This window comes from Cariama cristata, unplaced genomic scaffold, assembly GCF_000690535.1.
Source record: "Cariama cristata isolate BGI_N322 unplaced genomic scaffold, ASM69053v1 scaffold23341, whole genome shotgun sequence".
Taxonomy (NCBI): Eukaryota; Metazoa; Chordata; class Aves; order Cariamiformes; family Cariamidae; genus Cariama; species Cariama cristata.
In genome coordinates this window covers 1-23,799 of record NW_009600134.1, presented here as the reverse complement: position 1 = coordinate 23,799, position 23,799 = coordinate 1, and the positions used below count along the sequence as shown (strand labels likewise).

Genomic DNA, 23,799 nt, shown 5'->3' with positions numbered 1-23,799 from the left:
GTGTATAATAGATGGTCAATATTATTTTCTATGAATGAATCTGTTGTAACATCTTACATATTTACTTTTAAGTAAGCTTAAATCTTGTGAGGCAAAAGAGGCTTTTTAAACAAAACAGGAGACTTTCCAAGCAGTGATTTTGAATCTTGGGAAAAAAGAAACAACACCAAAATTTAAATCTGAAATTCTGCTTTTCCTTGGTTTCCAAGACCTAGTTTGTACTTCCAGAAGTACACTAACAATCCAGTCTTTTACAGAGATGACTGTGCTTTAAACACCAATATACTCGTTTTCAAAAAAAGTCATGACTAGAAAAATACAGCTTTTATTCTATGGCTGTGTTTTGTCAAATTGTCCCTTTTCTTGTCATTGTAAGATATCAGCGCTGTATGAAAAATTGCTGCTTTGTTACGCTTCATGATTTTCTTTCAGCTTTCAAGATAAGTGATGGTGATACTTTTTTATAGCGTTTAAAAAGCTGAGCATGATTATTCTGGGTGGTTCAGTTTGGTGAGATTGGTGGGGAGAGAAGTAGAAAAAACATGACTTTCTTGCATCAGTGCTTGGACTGAGAAAACCATGCAATTTGTTTCATGACAAGAATATGTAAGTCAGGTAAATAATGATTTCTGATTTTATTGTCACTGAAACAACTAATATCTCAATTTTCCGTACCTGAAATGTTTCTTCTATGAACATTAATTGGGTCAGAATAGCTAACTTGATACGCAAATTCAGATTGTATTGTGGTTAAGAGTTCTGGTTAGTCAACATTTGAAAAATGTGTTTCTTGGGCCACATGCTCCATTCTCATTCTGTTGGCTAAAATAGACATTTTAAAGTATAAAGAAGTTCTTCAAGAATTATTGGTTACTCTCACAAGAGTCCTATGTTTGACTTGAAAGGGGTATCTTTTTGAAATTCTGAACTTACACCTACTTAATATGCTAAGTTTAAAAAAAGAATTTCTTTACACGAACTATAAAATGTTTTTTATTTGCAATTGGAAATAAGACATGGAGAAGAAATCTGTTTTTCGCTAAGACTTTCCAAGTGTCAGGGCGAACAATATTGGAGTATATCTATAATTATTTTTGGGGCTTGTCTAATTAAGGTATTGTGGTGGTACCAAAAATTAAGGCTGTTCTTCACATTGCTGCCCCAAATATTTCTTTTATCACTTCATTGTATAATCAGTAATTTGGCTTCAGACATTTTTATAAAGTCTGTTACTTTGAAGTATGCTACTTTTCATGGAAAAACTTGTCTCTGCGTGACTCATTTCTTATTCCGAAAGGGTATGTATTGTGCTATCATTTGTATAATGTTGCTCATCTTCTGGAATTTTTAATTTTATTTTGGAAAGGTCTGTTGCTTTTTATATAACTCATAATGTGTGTATAAATAGTTTTTCAAAACACATCAACTGCAATGCTGTAGAAAACCTAAGCAGAAAAAAAACCCATAAATTTCGCAACTACAACAATAGTTAGAATATATGCAGAACATGATGTATCAGAGACCATGTGATTCAATTTGAAATTATGAAATTATAATCTAGATAAGAGTAGTCTTTAAATATACGAAAAGTATTTTTCCACTCTACTGTTTCTCCTGTGCTGTAATTCTTTGTATTTTCAATTTTTAAAAAATTCTGGTGTAAAAATGTGAGCAAGGAAAGGAGGGTATGTGGAAAGATAGGCAGTTGCTTTTCTGGCTGTTCAGTGGTGACAAAATCAGAAATGTAGAATACAAACTCAGAGGTGTTAATACATTTCAGTGCATCCTGTATAGTTATTTGAATAATGTTTTATGTTAATCTGGATCTATTGTTTCAGTTTTTGTATGTGTTTTTCTTCTCACAAGTTTGGTTCAGAGTGAAACATCATACAAGGGATCCTAAACAGCAACTTGAGAAAAAGAAACTGGTAGCTTTTTGGTTGGAACATTATGCCAAGAGAGATCATGGAAAACCCTTAACAGTGGTATTTGACATGGCTGAAACTGGAATCAGTCACATAGTAAGTGTTTTTATTGTGTTTTTGATTGCTTTCTGAATTATTTAACCTGTATCCCCAGAAAAGGGGAAGTCCCTGTGCAGTCCTTGACATCTAAATAACTTAACAATTGCTCACATCAGTCATATGTAGGGCTTCTTCCTGTGACATGAGCAGTTTCCACAATCTTTTCTTACATATTAAACTTTACGTCTTTTGCAGCACACTGAAAACTTCTTTTTAGTTTGGTGACTGAGCTAAAGTGACTATATGTAGTAGTTGTTCACCAGCTTGGTTTGTCAGTTGTCATGGATGACAGTAGTAGAACTTTGTTTTTAAGCACCCACAAGACCATAGGCTGAGCCATCTTTTTTGAGTACAGTTGCTGCCATTTCTTCAACAGCTCCATTTTCATTGTTGTTATCTTCTTTGGCCGAATCAGTCAGTAAAGAGTGAAGTATGGAAAAACGAGGTAATGGTGAAGCATTAAAACGCTCAGATGCAGTGGCTGAGATCTTTGATCTGTTCTGACAAGTCAGCATCTTCAGTTGATAATTCTGGTCTTGGTCCTGCCTCACCGTGCTATGTATGCTCCCCCTGTATATTTAAATTGTGTTCATTTCTTAAGTCCCTGCATGTATCTCTCTACCAGTGGGATTCACAGGGAGTGTTCTGAGCAACCTTGAACAATATAGCCTTGAAGGAAATAGACTGAGAAAGTAAGTAATGAAGAAAGCGCAGAAAGTGAGCTGAAGATAAAAATGTTTTGAAGCACAGCTGTGAGACCGAAACTAGAAGACGCGTGTCTTGATTAACAGCAGCAATTAAAAGCTTAGCCGCGGTGCGTGGACGGCAGGCGTTAACCAATCCATGAACAAACTAGAGCGCATGGACAGCTGGTGAATCTATATAAGCACAGACTTGTAAACAATAAAGGTCTTTGGTTTTACCTGCGCCAGAGTCCGTGAATCAGTCCCTACATCTACCCATTGAATAGCGTTGTGAAAAGAAGTTAGCTAGTAGGCATTACTTTCAGTATTCACCTTAACCAAATACAGCCCAAATCTCTTTTATTAACAAAACATGTTATTACAGTGCTGAGGCTAATATGATGAAGAAATCTGCATGCTTGTTGCTGTGTACAGGTACAGAAAAAAAGAGGGTGTCTGAATTTGAGCAGATATGATAGACTTCTGAGTTGTAGGCCTGCCCATCAGGCTGAAGTTTATACTTCTTCAGGAATAGTATCTTCCCACCCTTTTTCAGTTCCTTGTCCAACCTGTCAGCCTAACTGAAGACTGCTGCCTCCAAGCTTGACCTTACATAAACGAGAGATTACAACTCTTCGTTCAGAAGAGAAGACATTTCTCATAGCAAAGTTTTTATGCATTTCTAGATGCTCCTTTGGACTACAAAATGAAGGAGGAGCAGTGTAGCTCAGTCACTTCTGTGAAAGTGATGATTATTCAAAAGGTTGCGATTAGATAAGAAAATTCTAATGACTTTGAGTGGGATTTCACCTTTGCTTTGGACATAATTGTAGAACTGAATCATTAAAGAAGCCAAAAGGAATTCTACTAGTTTTGGAAACTGTTCCAGCAAACTATTTCCCATTTGTACAATAATTTACAAAATTCAAAATTTCCTCAATTTTAAAAACATTTTAGAATTAAGTACTTGAAATTCCATGTTCTATATATTTGGAAATAAGTATTTAAAAAATTAATTCCATATCAATTAGTCGTATGTCAGGTCAGTATCCTATTTTGGGAATTACTTAAAGATTTATTGTAGTTATACCTAGATTGGGTAATTCCCTGCCTGAAGTAAAATTCAGAGAATGTTTAGATGCTCACTGGAATTTAGCAAGTTGTTCATATATGTTGCATGAAACTAAATGTATTTAAGAAACATTCCTGAATTGATGGTCTTAGCTGTTCTGAAGTCCTGTGCCTATATGGAAAAGTGGAAGATTTAAAGAATGTGATTTGTGGGGTTTTGAATTTTCAAAAGCTTTATTTATTGTCTCTTTGGCCATAATATTTCATAAACTGATCATAAAAACATTGCTGTGAAATGTTAAAATTTCCCCCAGACTCCTCCCCATGGAGTGTTCTTAGTTTAGAAAACCAGTTGTGAAGTATCTTTTCATTTTCACTAAAGCTCTCATAAAGAACAGAAGTATCTGTTTTCACATGACCTTTGGAATTTCATAGTGTTTGAGGACACTCCATGTTTGCTTTTGCTTCAGTCATTCTTGAACACTATCTGAACCTGTTGTAACTTGGCATCCATACACCCACATTTCTTTGAAGGATGTGAAACTATACTGAGTTTGTAGTGTAGTAGCATCAACACTCTTGCATGTAGAGTGAGGTTTCTTCTAGTCTGACTGAGCCAGAGATTCAGCTCGCTATGGTATTTAGGTATGTCGTACTAAAATCTCCTGGTTCAAAAGCTGCTCTTGTATAGAGCAGAAGTTCTGGTTAATATCTGGATCACTGGATTTACTTAGTTCTGAGTGCACCAGGTACAATCTGTTTGTTGTCATCTTTGCAGTGAGTCTGTAAATTCCCCGGATCTGGTGAGGTGGTTTTTTGTGGTGATCAACTTGAGGTATGAGTCTGGGCTTCAGCTTGTGTACAGCTTTACAGTTGCAGTTAATACAGTCTGAATGATGTACTACTACTAGTAGAACTTCATCTGATTAATGGCACAGAGTGAAACTGCAGCTTACCTATTGGTGGAGGTCCTCTTCTGAAATTTGGAAATCAAAACGCGTTTTAAACTCATGTAGATTTAAGAGTGAATGTATGTTTTACTATCTCTTCCTTTAGGTCTGGTTTTCTACTTATTAGTATCTTTATAAGGAAAGCATAAATGCATACCTGTAGTTTACTACAGGAATCTTTAAGACTTGCTTTAACAACCTAAACCAGGATTTTTTTTTGAGGGGTGAGGGGAGGCGACATTTGAGTAATTTTAATGTAGATAGGTGAAAATCTACAGAGTGCTCTGTCATTCTCTTCAGCCGAGTGCAGTAGAGAAAAGTACATTTTTAGCACCCACTTTCAGGAGCAGAATCTAAGCTGTTTTAGTTTGCAAGATGGAGATCTTGCCTGTTATTATGAATTTATAGATTTAATCCAATAACTGAAAATCTCATAGATTATATTGAGGTTAAAAAAAGACGTTATTTCTATAGAATATTGAAATTTTTCTTGCCAAAAGCCATGCTATCCTGTTTTTCTTATAGGAATGGCTAAAACTTGTTTCTTGTTCTTTCTTTCTTTGTTGGCATGGTAGGAATGCATTTAAATATAAGCAAAAAAAAAAGCTTTCTCTCTACCTTTTCCAGGCAAGATGGTTAATGTTGCATTAGGACCTTGTGGCTGTGCAGTACAGGGCCACGTGCTTTTGAGAAGATATGTTGACAAATTAATATGGTGCAGTTCAGTTTTGCAGGGCAGGATTAGTGCTCTTACCTGTTCCTTGAGAACTGTCTATTCAATACTCCTAAAGATAATACTGGAGCCATGGTTCTGTTTAACAAGAATAAAGGACTATAATCATTTCCTTGATGTGAAAAAGCAACTTGATTTGGGTTTTATGGAGGATATCCTGAAGCAACTTCTTTCCAGTGTCTTTGAGACTCATTTACCACAGAACAGGAATATTTTTTTAGTGGTTATTTGTAGACGTGTAGAGTAACTGATAAATTTTATCCTAAAAGGACATGGATTTCTGAGTTCTTTTCCAGATCATGCTTCATTTGTTTGTTCCATTGCTATGGACATCTATGTCAGCTTTTATCACTGGTATGCAGCCAGGTAATTCTGATAGCTCATGCCTTGTTGCACCAGTTTAGGTAACTAAAATGGATGCAGTTATGGAATGATCTGCTGAAATCTGTGCTTCTAATTCCAGACTTTCATCAAAATAATGGATTCATCCTCCTAATATCTGATAGTGCTGCTTTTGGATAGACAGCGGAATAAAGAGCAACATCCTTGTTAATGCACAGGGGATTCTAATCATTCTGTGGAAATCTATCACTATGTTTATGCTATTAAATGAAAAATACTGCATTTGGTACAAGCAGCAGCCAGATGAGATGAATGGTTCTATTAAAGGCTACCTTCTGCCTCTAAAGATACCAAGCTTTCAGTTAGTTTCTAGTTATTGAAGCTACTAATAAAGCTTTCAAATTGTGGGTAATCCTCTTACACAGGATGTTATCTTTCTTCTCTCTGTCTGCAAATGTTGTAATAGCATGTTTAGGAGTGATGTTCCCCATAGCGTTTTTACTGTTATGACAGGCTTTGGATCTTCTATCAGCAATGTATTTTGTACTATTTTTGAAAGTAGTAGTGGTGGTCACTTCTGTTAGAAGGACTGGGGAAAGTATGAGCACTAATGGCAGGCCTCCCACCTAACCAAAGTACCTTATTGTGGTAAGCTATCTCGTACTTTATTATCTGTACCTGTTTCATAAAATGCCTTTTTTGCCCTTTAGTGTGTAGTCAGTTCTATTATACCTGGATTTTGCAGTGGAGACTTGGCTGTACTATTTCTGTTCGGCTGCTCCTTGGATGGAAGCACCCTGAAAAAGCCGCTCTTCTGAGTGCTGCCGCTGCCCATGGTTTCTCTGCATACCACAAATTAATACTGAAGCCAAAAATTCTCTTAAAAGGAAAACATACTTTGTTTTTCTCTGGAAGATCCTGAGTGCACTGGTACACTGAACAATGTGCAAGATAAGTTATTGAAGGGAAATTTCAGTATATTTAGTGCTCCCCCTTGTGAGGCTTTAAGATCATCTGTCAAGCTTCTCTAGTGTTACAGGTTTGTTTTTCCTGTATCTTTCCTATAAAACTTAAGTCTTGTTGATACTCTGCAGTTGTTTAGATACCTAACTTATTGCACTGATGATAGGTCTAACTTTGTTCTTAGATCATAAAGAAGTTTGACCACAATCCTGCAGCAATTTAATGAAGTGAAAAGCATTGCGTTGAGCTTGGATGATGTTTGTAGTATGTGTAAAATTTGAATATAGATGATTACAATTTAAATATCTTGTGCTATTCAATAGGTGCCTTAGCTTAACTAAGCCAGTATTTTTAATGTTTTGATTTACATGGCATTTACTCTGCTTTTATTTTAGGACTTGGATTTTGTTCGGTTTATTGTCAACTGTTTTACAGATTATTACCCAAACTTCCTCAGTAAGTATTTTAAATCTTAAGCACTGTAGACTTGTGTAATAAGAGCATTTCATAGTATTACAGATGATGGGAGAAACTAAGTCTTCTTGCATGTGCTTTATGTGGTAACTACATGGAACATATGGATGTTACAGATTCAGAATATTTTTGTGCTCTGAAGTCAGCACAACTTTGTGTTGTAAGTAAACTTTACATTCATCAAAAATCAACTGGCTTTTCATGAAATAATAATCTAAGACATGTTTTTAGTGATTAAAAACTGATATAGGCATCTAGTAGAACTGAATTGGCCTATTTTTTCCTTTGCTCCTTGTTACTTGGGTAGAAGCTTTGCAAACTTGCATGACAGTTTGTATCCTTTAGGAGTCTTCAGGGGACAAAGAGTGAATACCTATAGAAAATTTTAGGGAGCAATGGTTTGCTGTAAACAGGAATAAGGCACTCATGTACACACGTAGAAAAACCTGCATACTTGCCTGCTAATTTTTTTTCATGGATAGGCAAACACCAAATAGTTTTTGCTGGCTCATCTTAAATGAGTTACAAATTTTAAGTGAAAATGTGTCTGTGAATATTGAAATTCTGTACAGCAACTGCTTAAATTTCAGCTTGCTGATCAAAGTTTTGAACTTTGATCAAATAGCAAACTTAAAGCTAATGCAACACTGATTTTGGTTTTTTGACATCCAAGAGAAATTTTGGGGTGCTTCTGAGTCAAAGTACTAACTTTTCAGACTTCTCTGCTAAAATGAAGGAAGTCTGGAAAAAATGTAGATTTTCAAAGACTTGCTATTTGTTTCTTTGGGAAGAAGAGGTACTGAATATACCTGTTAAACTTGGTTTTCTGTTCAATAGTTGCTTTTCTAGGTCAGGTTGAGATCTTATCTTTCTCTGCCTTATTTGGGGAGAGTACTTACTAGTAACAGTATGTCAGAAAAGTAGTATCCCAGAGAAGTATATAAACAGTGTGTAATTTAGAATTTTATTAACTGTTTTCCAAGCAACAGCTAATGTTTTTATATGATAATAGAAATAAGTTTATACATGTTAGAAACAATTATACAAAATTGCTTCTACAAGGAAGTAAACATGGAGGTTTCTAAAAATAAGTAGTCACTTTTTACATGACCATTATTGCTGTGCTTCCTCTTAAACATAGAAATATATAACAGTTGGTATTCAGATTATTTCCTTTTTGTTGTTTCAGCAAAGATAGTGATCTTTGAAATGCCATGGATAATGAATGGTGAGTTGTTGTAGATTTTGTTTGACTTTTTTTTTTTAGATCATGATAACTTTTAAAAATTAGTAGCATAAGTAGCAAGCATTTTTCTGCTCTATGTAGATTCAGCTGGATGGTGGAATTTGTTAAACATGCATCTTTAAATCTGTCAATTTGTAGATTGCATACTTTGTTTTTCCTTCTAGCGTTGTATTTTGGATCATATTTTAAATGGAGTCCGCATTCATCCTGTTATTTTTAATGCTTTGGAGACCTTGATAATAGTCTGTTCCTTGAATGTTTACAACTGTGATCCTTTCAAAGCTAGATCTGTTCATGATTTAGGAATACTATCGTCAACAATTGATGGACACTTACAACCAGCCGAAAACTAGAAGGCACAATTTCAGATAGATGCCTGACACTGATATTGTTACATATGTTTTGATGTGTGTACTTCAATAATTATCTTTTTTAATTATAATGTAGAGGATAAACATGTTATTCCTCTGTTTTTACCATGAGTACATATTTCTGTTGCATTTAAATTTTTCCATATATTCATGTTTTGCCATCACTGAAATAACTATGGTGTTTGAAAATACTCTGTAGATCTAAACAAGTGTTGTTTAAAGCAACAAAACATTTCAACTAGGAAGAGTATAAACATATCTTTCCCAACGTCTGTCACTCAGATTTGGAAATACAATTGTTTTTACCCCTCTTTACTTCTTGGGCTGAATTCCAAGACAGCAAAGTTGTCATTTATTAAATCAAAGATACTCTTTTCGTGAAAGTCTGTGGTCTGTCTGCATTCGTGTATAGAAAGGTATATGTCCATAAAATATTTTCTCCAAATAATACTCTTTTCCTTGTACTGTTTATTCCCATTATAGTAGATAGTTTCAGAGCAGGTCCTGCATTATCTTATGGGATGCGGGTCACTTGTGTTCTGTAATGTCTACTAGTACACTGCAGGAAAAAAAACCCCACACCCTTTCCTGACAACTTATGTATACCTTTTGTTTTTTTTTTTCTTAAAGCTGCGTTTAAAATTGTGAAGGGTTGGCTTGGCCCAGATGCAATAAGCATGTTAAAGTTCACAAACAAGAGTGATGTACAGGAATACATCAGTGGAGAGTATCTGCCACCTCACATGGGTGGAACTGTAAGTATGTTAACACTTCATGGTCCTTTTGTGATGGATTGACACACCTATATAAATTACATATGTGGGGTTGAGAGTTGGCACTTCATGGATGTGAAATTTCTTGGAATTGTTCTGCCAGTGATCATTTGTAAATCACATTAATATAAAATAGGTTAACTTTGTGAGAATTTGATACCTGGCAGTCTTAAGTACAGAAGTATTTTTTCTGAATCGTTCATCCATTTTCAAGTCACTGGAAACTACTTAGTTTTTCAGACCTTTGACACTTAAAATGGATTATTTTTTTTATTCTTCATTCTAGTCTTTTTTTCTCTGACGTGTTGAATTAGATATTACGTGTTGGTTTATGAAACAAGTTCTGTGAACAGAAAATAGGTTTCATGGCCCTCAGACTTTTCATTCTGCTCCAAAGCTGTGATTCATGAAAGACAACAATACTGCAATTATTTTTGCTTTGTTGTCTCTAGGGCTACAGTTTAAGACATGGCTGTAGAAGATTCTTTTTTTAAGAGTATATTAGAGCTCCAAAGACTATGCTACAATCGCATATCACTTTAACAGAACTTGGATCCTATTCTAGTGCAATCTAAACAGCAAAACAACACAAATGTCTTGTATAACAGATTTCACTTTTCACAAAGCTAGTAAATCAGTTTGCATAATCTTTGTAACAGAATTTGCAGAAAGAGGATGTTTTTCCTTTAAACTTTCTGTAGACCGTTTATGGTAGTGGAGTAAGCCCCCTGTAGAAGAATTGCTTTTACTTATTCTTTTCCTTCTTTTTTCCTGAAGTATTTCTGGAGTTATGGCAGTAACAATATGGAGAAAAGGAAGTCTCCACTTCAGCACTAGTAGGAGAGGCCATGTTCCTTTGTATATAACCTCAAGGTAGAGTTCTGGTAGCCAGAACATAGGAAACTTGTTTTGGGAACATAAAAGACTAAGTTACCTTGTTTGTTATTGGCTGCAAGTAGCAGCCTTTAAGAAGTGCTTTTGCATGAGACTTGAAGAAAAGATACCATCTTTCTCCATGGAAAATTGCTGCCCAAACTCCCCAGTCTCATATAGGAACTTTCTCATATTAAAGAAAGCTGAAATTGCTGAACTTCAGGTGTCGGCATTGAGGGATGGTCTGATGATGTCTGCAGTGGCTTCAGTAAGGATTTGAATGGGGTATAGCAGCAGTTCTGGGCCCAGCTCCCACAGTGTTGTCCTACTGTTGCAATAGAAGGGAAAGTTCTTTTCATCCTTAGAGCTAAGTATCTCCTGTGTGCTTTTTAGACCATCTTACCTGATAGCTAATTACATCTTTAAAGAAAGAAATAGTGGCTTTGCTAAATATCCTCCTGAAGTGTCTGGTTGAGCATACAATCTTAGAGTTATCCTTTATCCTGCCTTGGTCCCAAAAGGTCTTGTTCCCAGTTAGTGACTGACCAAGTTGACCCCGTGTTGCCAGTCTTAAGAGCATTAACAAGTTCCGAAATCCAAACCATTCATCTGTGGTAGTAAGTTGCAGTGACAGAAATAAATTAGTAGGATAGGAGTAAACTTGCTTGACAGGGATGCCAAGAGTTTTGACAATTTCAGAAAGATAGTTATATCTCTGCATATTTAAAAGCTCTGTATTTTGAACCAGCAGATTTTTTTTTAACTACTGAGTCTCTTTGGTATTTAACCACTTGATGGGTGTCTTGAACTTTTCACCTTGGAACTGTCATTACCTGGAAGCACTGCTAGTAAATACTCAGACTCCAAAATTGTGCTTTGGATCTTCCTTCCAAAGATTTCTTCAGTGCATGCAGTAAAGCAGGATTTTACAGCTCTCTGACAGCAAGGAGTTTTTCAGTGACCAGACAACAGACAACTTACTGACCTTTTCTCAGAATTTAACTTTTCTTGATGTGGTTAACCTCGACTCCTCTCGAGACAGCTAGGTAGAGTACATTCACCAGTATTAGTGTTGTCAGGCCTGTTTTTTTAAGGCAGTATCTGACTTACACGGATTTATTCTCTCCATTCTCCACTCAAGTGTTTTGCTTTTAGGTTTTTTTTTTGCCTCTTTCTGTTGTCTTTGATTTCCACATATTTAGGAGTGGGTCGTCATATTTGCAAGTAGCATAATACAGGTGAAGAGCACAGCATATCTGTGCATCCTTCGTACTCAATGCAATAGCCATAAGTAGACTCTCACCTTCTTTCTGCTGTGTCCCCTGCTGCGATCGATCTTGGAAAAGCAGGGTCTTGCCAGATGTAAACAGCTAGTGGAGCAGGTCATTTGGCTGGTTACTTTGGGGAGATACAGAGAATGTAAGTGCAGTGAAATCTAGGTATTCAAGAAGAATGTTAGAGTCTAGTTTTGGAATTAACAAAAAAAAAACCCAAACATTTTGGAAATAGAATTAATAATGTTGAACTTGAAATCAGTGATTACTTTGCTTATTCAAGGGAACTGTTCTGTGTCTCCATCGCAAGCCTTCAAGCTTCAATATCTCAGTCAAGTTATCTTTAAGTATGTTTTGTTTTTACTCTGGCTCAAGGTCACTCAAAGGATGAATCTGAGGCTTTCCTTTAGCATGAAAATTTTTCAATCAGCTGTCAGCTAGCTGAGGAAGGAGGAAAATAAATTGCTTGATTTCGGGTAACTAGTGGACAAAGATGTCTCCAGAGTATCAAAAGCATTAAAACTAATTATAGAAAACAGAAATCTTGATTTTTGCAGCACTTTCGAATGTAAACTTAAGTTCCATTCAATTCCTCATCAATGTCTGTTGGCTGTTACTATACTGCAAATTAAGAGGGGCTGCACACCACATCCCTGGCTTTGAATTGTTCTTGTCCACAGTACGCAGAGGTCCCTCTATAGCAGGTTTGTCTTGGAGAACTTGTCAGAATTGCTCAAAACATATCTAGGAGCAAGCTAATGATAGGCAGTCTGGAAAATTAGGGTTAGGTGCTCAAAAACCACTTGCTAATTGTTTTCATTTGGTAATAAAAGTATACTAAGTCAGTGTTTTCCTAGATTCCCAATCTGTTGTATGTCACATTCTGCTGTTTCCAGCTGTTGATATTGATGGTGGAATAGTCCCGTTCTTAAGGCATACATGTTTCTGACTGGTCAGGGAGGTTTGTTGCCTCTTCAATAACATTTAGCGCAAGACTAATGTACATACAGTGTACACGTTGATGCAGGACATGTACATGCAGTAGGGTTTTAGTTTGTGTATTTGCCCACTCTTCCTTTCAGAGATGGATTTAACAAGGATGAATTGCCCAAGATTCCCTCCACTGGTGCCAATACTGAACAATGTGTGCAACTAGAATGCTGTGCTCTTCAGCTGGGTATCTGAATTGATAGCCTGTAGCTTGTTTTCTTGGAAGTACCTTTTAATGGGTCAGCGGCCTGAAGTTAAGACATCACTAGGCATTTTGCATGGGATTTCATGGCCACTGTGTACGTATAATCTTAGAAAATATTACTACCATGATTAGGATATCTCTACCACAGTTGCCAAACATAGTAGTGTAAAGTCTCTATGTCTGCTATAAAAGAAAGCTATTAGTATATAGAATGGATATATCAAGCATTGAATAAATCTGTCTTGTTTACCTGAGGTTTTTACACTGTTAGTGGATAAACCCATGTCACTGAAATTTACAGACTGTGATTGGGAAATGTGGAACTTTCAGTTGTCCCAGTGATGGGATTCTGCTGCTGAAGCTATCCAGCATTGTGGATTAATGTGGCCAAGTGCAATGTGCAGCAAAATTAACAACTCTTTATTAAGGTCACATTGTCATATGTCCTTCATCATATGCTGGAAGGGAGTGAAAAGGCTTTTTATCAGTTTGGCTAAGGGTAAGCTAGCTATTTCTGCCTTGTATTTGCAAATGGAGGATATCAGTATTATGCAAGCCTACTGTAATGTTTGTAATGGTCTGGAGTCTTCTCTTCTAATTGTGAATTAATCTGTTATTGATAATTAAAGCTTGTCCTTTAGGCCTTTAATAGGACATTGCTTGAGCCAGTGGATACCTGTTTCATTCACCTAAAGGTCTGTGACTGTTGCTTCAGCCTGAAGAATAGGAGAGATTTAGGCTTCGATTATAGATTGGCAGGAAGTGTGCTGTTTTGTTTGGGGTTTCTTTGAATGGCCCCATTTCCCTAACATCACATTATTCTTTGTTTTGAGAAAACCTACCTGCTTATGGAGAGCTCTCTTGAAACACTTTTTTTTTTAAACTCCTTGCTGGTAACATAGTTTGGGAACTGTGGGCATGGCTCGAGTCTGCCTCACAGGAGTCAAAGCTATGTTATTTTCCTCCTCCACTGGAAATGCTGATGGACTAATTTAATTTACTTGGGGTTTAAAACTGTTTGAAAATACAGTAGGATACCTGTAAGATACCTGTTTAAACACTGTTTTTAGCATTAGATGTAATAAAACTATTTTAAGAATGTTAAGAGAATTTCTAGTTAGCAAAAACATTTTTACTGGTCTTCCAATAGAAAAGATACCTTTACTGTAGAAGCATTGAGAACTTAAGTATGCTGCTTCTACATTACTCAGGTGTCTTGAATAAGGTCTTTAAATTGACTTGCAGGGTATCTTAAAGGGCCACACACTAGGTTAAACTTGAGGGATTGTCTGGAGTTGTTTTGTGGTTTTTGGTGGTGTTTTTGTTTTTTTTTTTTTTAAACTGTGGTCATTGTGAAACTAAAATAGGAAGAACTGAAGTTTTTCATCACTTTTGGAACATTTAGAAATAGCTGTCATAGGTTTTAAACCATGTTTTCCAGAACTAAAAACAAAACTACAGCATTGAGACTCTGAATGCAGATCCTCGATAAACCAGGTTCTGCAGTTCTGCTGTGATTATAAATAACAGTAGTAGTTACAACTTAGTGGCTTCACTGGGTGACTATATTTGTCTATTGATGATAAAATAAAACCATTGGTAGTGTCAGCTGTCTGCACAGGGATCCAACTTAAAATGGATAAATGAAACTTAAAAATCATGTGAAACAAAAAAATTAATAGTATTTCCATTAAAAAAACAATAGAGAAGGCACTTCTTATCCTCCTAAATAACTCGTCCTTTAAAAATCTCCTTATGTTCTAGGATTCCTTCAAGTACAGTTATCCTCCATTGGTTGATGATGATTTTCAAACTCCTTTATGTGAAAATGGGCCCATTACTAGTGAAGATGAACATGAAAGTAAAGAAGAGATAGATGCGGACACCAAGGAAACTGGGGAACTGAATGAAGCACAAAACCTTAATCAGAAAAAGGTATCTAACTCTGCAGGTTGAGGCAAGACTAAATGGTTACAAAGTGGGACAGGAGACATATAACTTTTATTTGTTGTCTGGTTTTTACTTTGTGTGGTTTTTTTAACATCTTTTTCTGCATTCCAGTTTGACAAAAGAACCCAGTAAAATTATTATAAAAAAATTATACTTGCAGTCTGCTTCTTAGTGCTTCTTAGTCTGTTATAACCAGTGTCTTGCTTCTAAATGAATAAAATGTACACCGGATATTTAGTGCATCTCTGGAATATGGTGAATAGTACAGTAAAATTTAAAAGGTTTCTGTGCTTTGTTTTCAAATGTTATGTCTTTCTAGTTGGTTTATTTTTAATCTTGGGATATCTAGTGATGTCGCTCTTAAAATACATCTAGTTTTCTCAGATCCTTAAGTTGGTATGTATGTGAGAAAATATTAACAGTTAAATATTTATACTTTACTGGCTGTAAATTTGTTTTCTTAAACTCCTGATAAAATCTTGGCACATAAAAGTTTTCATTTAGTCTCAAAAGAAATTGTATCCCTAGTCCATCAATCCTGATTTACTTCCTGCAGTGCTGTTTATCCAGAAATATAAAGGAATAGTTTTACACAAGTCCATATAAAATGATATTTAGGAATATGCAATGATAGTCAGTGGGGTTATCACTTTTGCAAATAGTAGGAAGAATCTGAAACTCACCAGTTTAGTGCCATAATTAATTTCGGAATATGAATTGCAAACTTTTGTTTAATGGAGTAGAATACTTCAATAGTACACTTTGATTTACTGTTTTGTTTTTGTCAGAATAATTTGAAACAGACATTACACATTAAGTAGTCCAGCTGTTCCTTGCAACTTGGCCAGGTACTCAAAAAAAGATAATTTCATTGACCTTAAAGTCAAAAGGAAGCATTACATCACCATTACACTCAGTAGCTTTTGGTTGTAGCACATCTTGCAAGCATTGATTCTCAGATGTGGAAATGTGGAGAATTCCTGTTCAGTGTCCGAGTTGGCTTTGGTGTTTAATAGCCTCACTGTCTGTTTGTTGTTAATTTGTTTGGCTGACTTCAACTTTCTACTTAAGTTTTTTTTTTTTTACTTTTACTCTTAAAAATAATGATTTGGTTTATGGTATTTTCTTTTATACAGTGGAATTTTAGTATGAAGCTGCTACTCAATGTTTTCAATGAACTAAGATTGACATTTATGCCCATCATGTATCAATTAATCTTAAGGCATGTCTAAGGCCTTACCTTTAACATACTTTTAAAACTTCAGACCATATCTTGTTGTTGGTACTGTTACTGTAAAAAGTAGATTATTGATTTGCTTCAACTCACTGTTCTTCTGTTCACGTCTATAAGAATAATACTTGCTATTTCTTCTACAGCAAGTACACTACTGTTTGCCACTTCAATGTTACGTTCTTTTGCAAAATGTATTTTTCAGAAATAGTCCCTTATTGTCTTAAAGGTTGGCATTTCTTATTTCCAAGTTAATTATTTTTTACTTGAATGTGTCTAAATATAAATATTAAAATATATTTTTAATAAGACCAGCTTCCAAACTAACAGATTTCAAGTGATCTGTGAGATATCGTCTTCATTTTTTTACTACGCTACCCGTATTTATATGCAGACTCTTGTCATCACTGAGAATTAATCTATTTTATATATGTATGCCTCGTCTTGTCCCATTGTGTGCCTATTTCTTTCCACAAGGTAGAGGGAGTCATGAGTTAAACTTGGTTAGTAAGTGCCTGTCCTGTAGATGCCTCCACCTTTAACGTGTGCTATCGTAGTGTTTTCTCTGGTAATTTTAATTAGATTTATGTAGAACAAATATGGAGAACACATAACTAGTGCAGTGTATTTGCACACTAACCTTTTACTACAATGGTAATTATTAAAAAAATAAATCAAATTGCTGTGATTTCTTTTTATAAAAACTTATTTTCTATAAAATTTTGTATTCCTTGCAATCCCATACTTCAAATTTGCATAAACTGGATTTTCTTCATGTCTTTGCTCTGTATTTTAAGTTGAATAAAAACAAGGCTAAGTGAACTGTTCAGCTAGCTGATCTTGAGTCATGATTTAGCTAATTTTTTCAGTCTTCTGTATTTCTCTCCCTGCCGCATTTTGTGCTTAATTCCAGAGTTCTTTCATTTTTTTAATAATAAGATGTCCAGACCTGCTGACATCTGTTTTATTAATGTAATAGAGGAAAAGCCTCAACCTAAGATATCTTCAGTTTTGGATGCACCAATTCAATCAGCATTTTTTCTTTGAAGTTCTCCAGTAGTTCAGACTTCCATCTAAAAGCAGTGAAGCAACTTTGAAAACTATGTTTAGCAACTTTGCAATGCAATAAAATATGGAATTGTTGCTGTTTTCTGTTCAGTGTTGCAGTGATTGTGTTTGGGGTATCTGTTTTTAATTGAGCAGCTTTGCAGTGGAAGAATAACATCAGTGCTTTATAATCTTAAATATTTGAAGTACTATAACTTAATGTGTCCGGAGTTTTCAGAAATAACCAACTTGGACTTCAGGAAAATACATGGAAAAAAAAAAAAGCAGAAGTTTTGTTTCATGTGTTTAATACATTATGTAACTTCTATAACAAATCATTTTATTCAGTGGACTTCAAGGAGCTTTAGGGAATGAATACGTATTAAGCTTTGTCTGTAATATATAAGTTGTTGAAATAAGCTTCTTCATATTCTTTGAAATACCTGCATGATTCTGTAACATGTGTAACCCAGGTTTCTAGTTAATCATTAACTATCATTTTTACTCAGATGAATTCTGTAGAACAAATTTCCAAATCAGAGGAAACTGACAAAACAGAGATCAAACCAAAAAATGCAAAGAAAGCATTAACCACTTTTAAAGGACCTTTATTACATATCAGGTAATAATAATTTTCTTTAATTTTTTTACAATGTGCCTTGGACACTTGAGTCTGAACTAGTTGGTTTTAAAATAAATTTTTTTCAGACTATTAGAGGAAAACAGTTGTAAACGTCCTTCTAAGAATGTTTTTTACAAAACTCGGAATTTTTCAAGTCTTAAATGTTTTTAGTGAATCTTTTGGTGTCACCGTTGGCATGCTTTTTGTACTAATTCGTAGGTGTACATTTTATAGAATCGTAGAAGCATTTCATGATCTGTTTTATATTAAGAAACTGTCACTGGATTTAGTTAAACCTATGCTTATCTGTAATGAGAATAGTGGTTTGACACTGATTCCATCAGCTTAAGAAAAAACAATGTGTTTACTAAGACAGCTTTCACTGTTAAATCTTACTTGAATTCTTTTAAGATGGTGTAAATGTCTATACTAGTAGTTTGCACCAATTAAACTTAAGGAATGGGTCCAATTTGTTTTGTGTGGGCAGGACTTTGTATAAATGGCATATCTGCTCAGAAGATTGTCATCCAAGATGCTTATGTATTGCAGTTAATCTACTTTTTATCATTGAACTAATTAAAAAAAATTAAAAAATTAGCCAATATCACTTTTTCTTTTCACTGCACTTCAGGTTAAGATGCTTGTTTAGAAATTGATTTAGATGTTAACTTTTATTTTCACTTCCAGTTTGCTATTAGATGAATGAAGAAAATATCTAATTTATAGGTAATTCCTTAGCTAATTTTGTAAGTGCTGTACTGAATTAGTTTTGGAATGAATTTGAATAATGACATGCTTATTAGCATCAAAAAATATTTTGTATGTGTCAAATTTTCCTTGTTTTGAAATGAAAATTATCTTTATAGTCATTTATGCAAAAACCTCCTCTGTATAGACTTGGTTTCTTGTATGGCGAGATGAAGGCATAGGCTGCAGAATTGTGATTTTTAAAAGAATGTTTAAAACTTTTTGTCCCTATGACAAAGGCAGCGGTGTTCTTCCATCCACTTCTTAAAACAAAACAATAAAACCCACAAAAAGCAAACTCAAAACAGCAAAATGCACAACCAACTAAACAAAAAAAAAATCAACCAAAACACCCAAACAAAACCACCACCCCAAACTCCCACACAAACTGAAAACCACTCAAAACTCCCACACAAACAGTACCTTTTTTCTCTTAAAATATTTCAGGTTCTGCACTATTGGAGTAGAAGTGTTGGAGTTCATGTAAATTACATGAAAGTGTAAACTTAGCAAGACTACAAGTATTAGCATCTCTATACTTGACTGTCATGGAAAATAAAATACTGGTGTCTGTTTCTTCTTGGTTTGTTTTTTTTTTTAGTAAACTTTTGAGAGTATGTGCAGTTGTTGCTCTTTATTAATACTCTTAACTCTGTGGAAGCTAGAATTAGGTTTTTATTTCCCTGCAATTGTTCTCAGAACACTGACCTGAATGTTATTGAACTGATAATATAAAGTGCCATTTATAGGTTTGGACAGGCACCTATCTCAGAGTCTATAAGCTCTGCCGGTGTACTTAGCTTGTATCCCTGCTGACCCCAGCATTGCCCTGGGATGGGAGCAGCCTAGAGCCTGGCTGGGAAGCTGAGCACGGCAGCTCTGGCACAATGGAATGGCCAAGGACCGGCAGCCTTTTGATGGCTCTAACTGCTGCTGCAGAAGACATGGTGAGGTCTCCTTAGACCTCCTCCAGGGATGTTCCTTACCTGTCATGGTATATTACCCAGCTTTGGTCATACGGTACTTGTGCTCTTCTCAAATTTGTAGTCATACTCATCTGTCTCCCTGGTTTAGACTACTATTGCATTTGCCCTGCATACCTTACTATGAAAGACTGGTCTTTATTGACTTTCCTCCTCAATTATTGAATGTACGTGGTAAGGCAAAAAGCAGCATTTTACTTGCGCTGTCTGGCAGAAGACTACTGTATTTTGAGAAGAGAATTTCTAGTACAAGCTAAAATGGTTAACCCACACACAGAGTAAAGAAAGTAGTGTTTCTGTAAAAATTAAAATAAAATGCCCCGCTCTCCCAACAACTACACACCACCCACTCCCAGTGCTATGGAAGTGGTTGATTTCACTGGTATATGCCAGAGGCCCCAAAACTTTTTTTTGGGGGGTCAATAGCCATAGTTGGTGGTGGAACAAGAAAGATTAGGCTCTGGCAGAAGGTTCCTTTCCTTAAGCTCTGTTTGTGGCTTGTTCTGATGGCAATTAATGCTTTCCTGTTTCGTTTCTGGTTTATCTTGCAATTGCTGTAACACCCAGCTGCAATAGTACAGTATTAAGATAACCAAAATACTTTGTAACTGTGATCCTTTCTCTCCCTACTGTTGTTGGTTAATTAGGTTGAGAATTTGGGAACAAAAAAAAAAAAACTGAGAGGAGAATGGGATACAGTTACCTTATTAGTCTGTTTTAAACCCATCAGTATCTTGATTTCTGCCTTACACACTTCTTTCCTACCAAAACCAAATAAAAATTCTTATGTCGACTGTCTAATGCATTGTAAAACATAGGCACCCCCCATATGCACCATTACCATTGCATTCTGCTTCTAGCATGGGTGTTCAGGCTTGCCCTACAACACCAAGGATTTTTCTTCTCGGCTAATACACTGGTTTGTTTTAAGTGAGGGAATGAAGAAGGATTGGTACTGTAAAAGGAGGTCTTTTGAGGAGGAGGTCAAACTAATATGAAATTGGCATTCTTAAAGAGGAGAAGGGAAAAAATGTAATTTTTTTTTTTTTAAAAAAGATTTTCCGTCAAAAGAATATGCAGTTCTGTAGTACTGCATAGTATGGCAGTTCTTGTGCGTACTCCTAATGTGGCATAGAAAGAAAACAGTTTTTCACTTATTACTAGAGTTTCTTCTCAACTTGTAATATATGAGCATGCTCTACTTCTTGCCTAGTACTGTTCATTTGAATGCTTATTCAAAAATGGGTTGTGTTAGTTTGTTATGGTTTAAAAGATTTCATGCATGATTCTCTTAATTGCACAAGAATATTAAAAACAAGCAATAACTTTATTTATGCATGTGTCACCAGAAGTATGTGAAGACTGACTCATAAGTACAAGTGAATTTAGCTGTAGTGGTTGAAATGGTTGCCACTTGCAGATAGCTACCTGCTCCTCTTACACGTGCACTATACCCATTACAAGGATAGATGTATGAGGTGGAAATTACTCCCTGTCTATGACACCTTATACTCTTTAATATTAGCATAAACTAAAATGAATGATGCTTTCCCGTAATGTACCACTCAAAGATGCAGTGGCTGAAGTGACTGTATGTATCAGTCGGCTATTCCTGCTGTTGCAGATGGTCACGCTCTCCCAGACGGAAGAAGTCAAGGGCAGTAATCGGCTGAGGCAGCTCAGTCCGCTTGTGGTCATGAGTCATCCCTGAGCTTCACTACAAAATTTCTGCATTTTGTTTTCACAGCTTTTTTTGATGAAAAACTGTTTATAGTGACTGTAGCTGCAGGGTTGAAAGTGTTTTGTTTTCCTGTAGGTGTGGTCAGGTTTTTTTCTGTGATATGTTGTAAAGATAATTTGAAGGAACTAATTAGTTTTAAATTTCTTAATAGCCCAGCAGAAGAACTGTATTTTGGATCCAAAGAAACTGGAGAGAAAAAATGTTTGATAGTTCTCACAAATGTCACTAAAAACATAGTGGCTTTTAAGGTAAACGTTTTACGTGTGGCCTGGCTTACTTTACTAAATGTGTAACTCTTTCTTGGTTTAGGTAGGGAGGAAGGAATGCTATTAAACCCACTGTTCGGTCTAAATTTGTTATTCTATTGTGATGTTTGAAGCAGATCAAAGAAATCTTCTGGCTGAATTTATGCCTATTATGTACCTACCCTAAAGAGAATAATCAGAAATACAAATCTTTGGAGCACTGACTGAAAAAGAGTTATGGAGATGCTTAGTTCTTTAGTGACAGCCTAATACTTTCTGAAAAAGAAATGCTCGAGCATTCAAAAGTCATCTTTTTAAGATTTTTCTCCTTTTTAAATCTTGGCTGGGTACAAGTTAGAAATGCTCCAAAAGGTCACAAATCCATCTGCAAATGTCACTATCAAAGGAATGGATGCAGTTATGTTTGCTTCAGAAATGCTGACTTGCATCTTGATTTCGTTTTCCTGTGCATCTTTTGCGTTCTCTGTACACACAAATAACTAAAGTTTTCATACTTTCATGCTATAAGTTTTAACAGATTATCCATTTGATATTCTTGGCTCTTTTTAAATATGTATATAAGAGAGAAAAATAGCATATGTCAGAAAAGAAAGGATGGAAGTGGTTGAGAGAGAGGAAATGGTGAAATACCAGTGTCTGATTACTCCTACAAAATAAAATATTTTAAAGGCTCTGTGTATTACCATGTCTTAATATTTAAACTTTTGGGGATTTTAGTTATTACAGAATGAGGGAGGTTATGAAAAGTCATATTTTGTGCATGCCTTTACTATATGTTTGCTTGGGTATTTCTTGTTCATAGGTGAGAACAACTGCTCCTGAAAAATACAGAGTTAAACCCAGTAACAGCAGCTGTGAACCTGGCACATCATTGGATATAATAGTCTCTCTTCATGGTGGTAAATAAAATCTTACAATAGAGTTTTTAAGAAGTCTGGACAAGCTTTATTAACAGGCTGATGCTCTAGATACTAACGTTTTATATGCTTGCTGGGGTGTAAGACTGACACCCATGCCTACTTGACTGTTGGATGAGAATGTTACTATTTGTGAAAAAACATGGTTGTCAGCATTTGAGCAACTGCCCATACTGATTTACTACTCCACTTAGGCATAAGCGGCTGTTGTCTGCAGCCCATTCTGTTTCTTGTCTTATTTAAAAAAAAAAAAAAGTCGCAATGGCAGCTGTCTCACTTGTGCCCTATTATAAGGGCAGATTGCCAGTTTATCTGCGGTAAATCAGTTTCCTAAACTGTTGCAAAGACAGGTCAATTTGCTGGAGAATGCATTCTTCCCAAAATTCAGGGTTGTCCTTAGTCGTTCAGATGAAACTAGTTCTGTTAAAATGAAACTGTAGAATTTGGGGAAAACTGTAATCAAAATCGTTAAGCTTAAGAGAATGATTTCATTATTTTTACTTCTGTAAGTCAGTGTCCAATGTCCTGCAATAAACAAGCTCTCATTTTGAAACACTTTTGTTCAAAAATGCTTCTATATGTTTTGTAATATTGTCGTTTTATCTATGCACGCTTTTGCTTTTTTTTTTTTATTTGAGGGCAGGTTTTGCAGCTTCTCTGCAGGATCGTTTCCTTATAATGGCAGCAGAAATGGACCAGTCTTCTGGAGCAGGGGTACCAGAACTGACTCAGTTTTGGAAAGAAGTCCCTAGGACCAAAGTGATGGAACATAGGTGAGCATATGGTTTTCTGTTGACAGGGTTTTTTTTAGCCATGATCATTTGGCTGATTTATAGCACTTGTGTATCATAATCAGTGAAGGATTCTCCAAACCCAGTTTTTGTGCTTACTGGCTGAAGTATATTGCTGAAGCTTCTGCTCTGTTTTAACTGATTAGAGGTGTTTTTAATGCATAAAACATCATGGTATTCTGCACATGCTCTTCTTTTTATTGTTGTTGTTCTTGTGCTGATTAAGAGTTAAGTGGAAAAAATGTGAATCGATGTGACAATACACAGGGACGGTATAGTTTTTTTTAAAATAAGAATGTGCCATGAGTTTTCTAAAAAGAAACAAGCAAGGAAAGAAGACATATCAAATGCAAAACTCTTTTCTAGACAATATTAAAAAATACTGCCATTCTGCTAGGGAAAATCATAATTTCGTAGAAAACTTCTGTAAAACCTGTCACATGTTTGTATGTGTATTTTACATATTTAACGGTGAAAAAATACCACTAGGAAAATACATTTCCCCATACACTCTTAAATATATAACAAAATA

At 35.4% G+C, this 23,799-nt stretch overlaps 1 protein-coding gene across 1 annotated transcript in view; it reads left to right on the top strand.

Annotated features, from left to right (window-relative positions):
* MOSPD2 (motile sperm domain containing 2) overlaps window positions 1–23,253 on the top strand; it is a 33,819-nt gene extending 10,566 nt beyond the window's left edge. Inside the window, exons 4-12 of the mRNA XM_009709938.1 lie at window positions 1,867–2,021; window positions 7,162–7,222; window positions 8,430–8,468; window positions 9,488–9,612; window positions 14,737–14,907; window positions 17,710–17,822; window positions 21,445–21,541; window positions 22,362–22,458; window positions 23,120–23,253. Of these exons, the coding sequence (XP_009708240.1) occupies window positions 1,867–2,021; window positions 7,162–7,222; window positions 8,430–8,468; window positions 9,488–9,612; window positions 14,737–14,907; window positions 17,710–17,822; window positions 21,445–21,541; window positions 22,362–22,458; window positions 23,120–23,253 (992 nt within the window). The remainder of the gene's footprint in view (window positions 1–1,866; window positions 2,022–7,161; window positions 7,223–8,429; window positions 8,469–9,487; window positions 9,613–14,736; window positions 14,908–17,709; window positions 17,823–21,444; window positions 21,542–22,361; window positions 22,459–23,119) is intronic.
* Window positions 23,254–23,799: the final 546 nt, after the last annotated feature.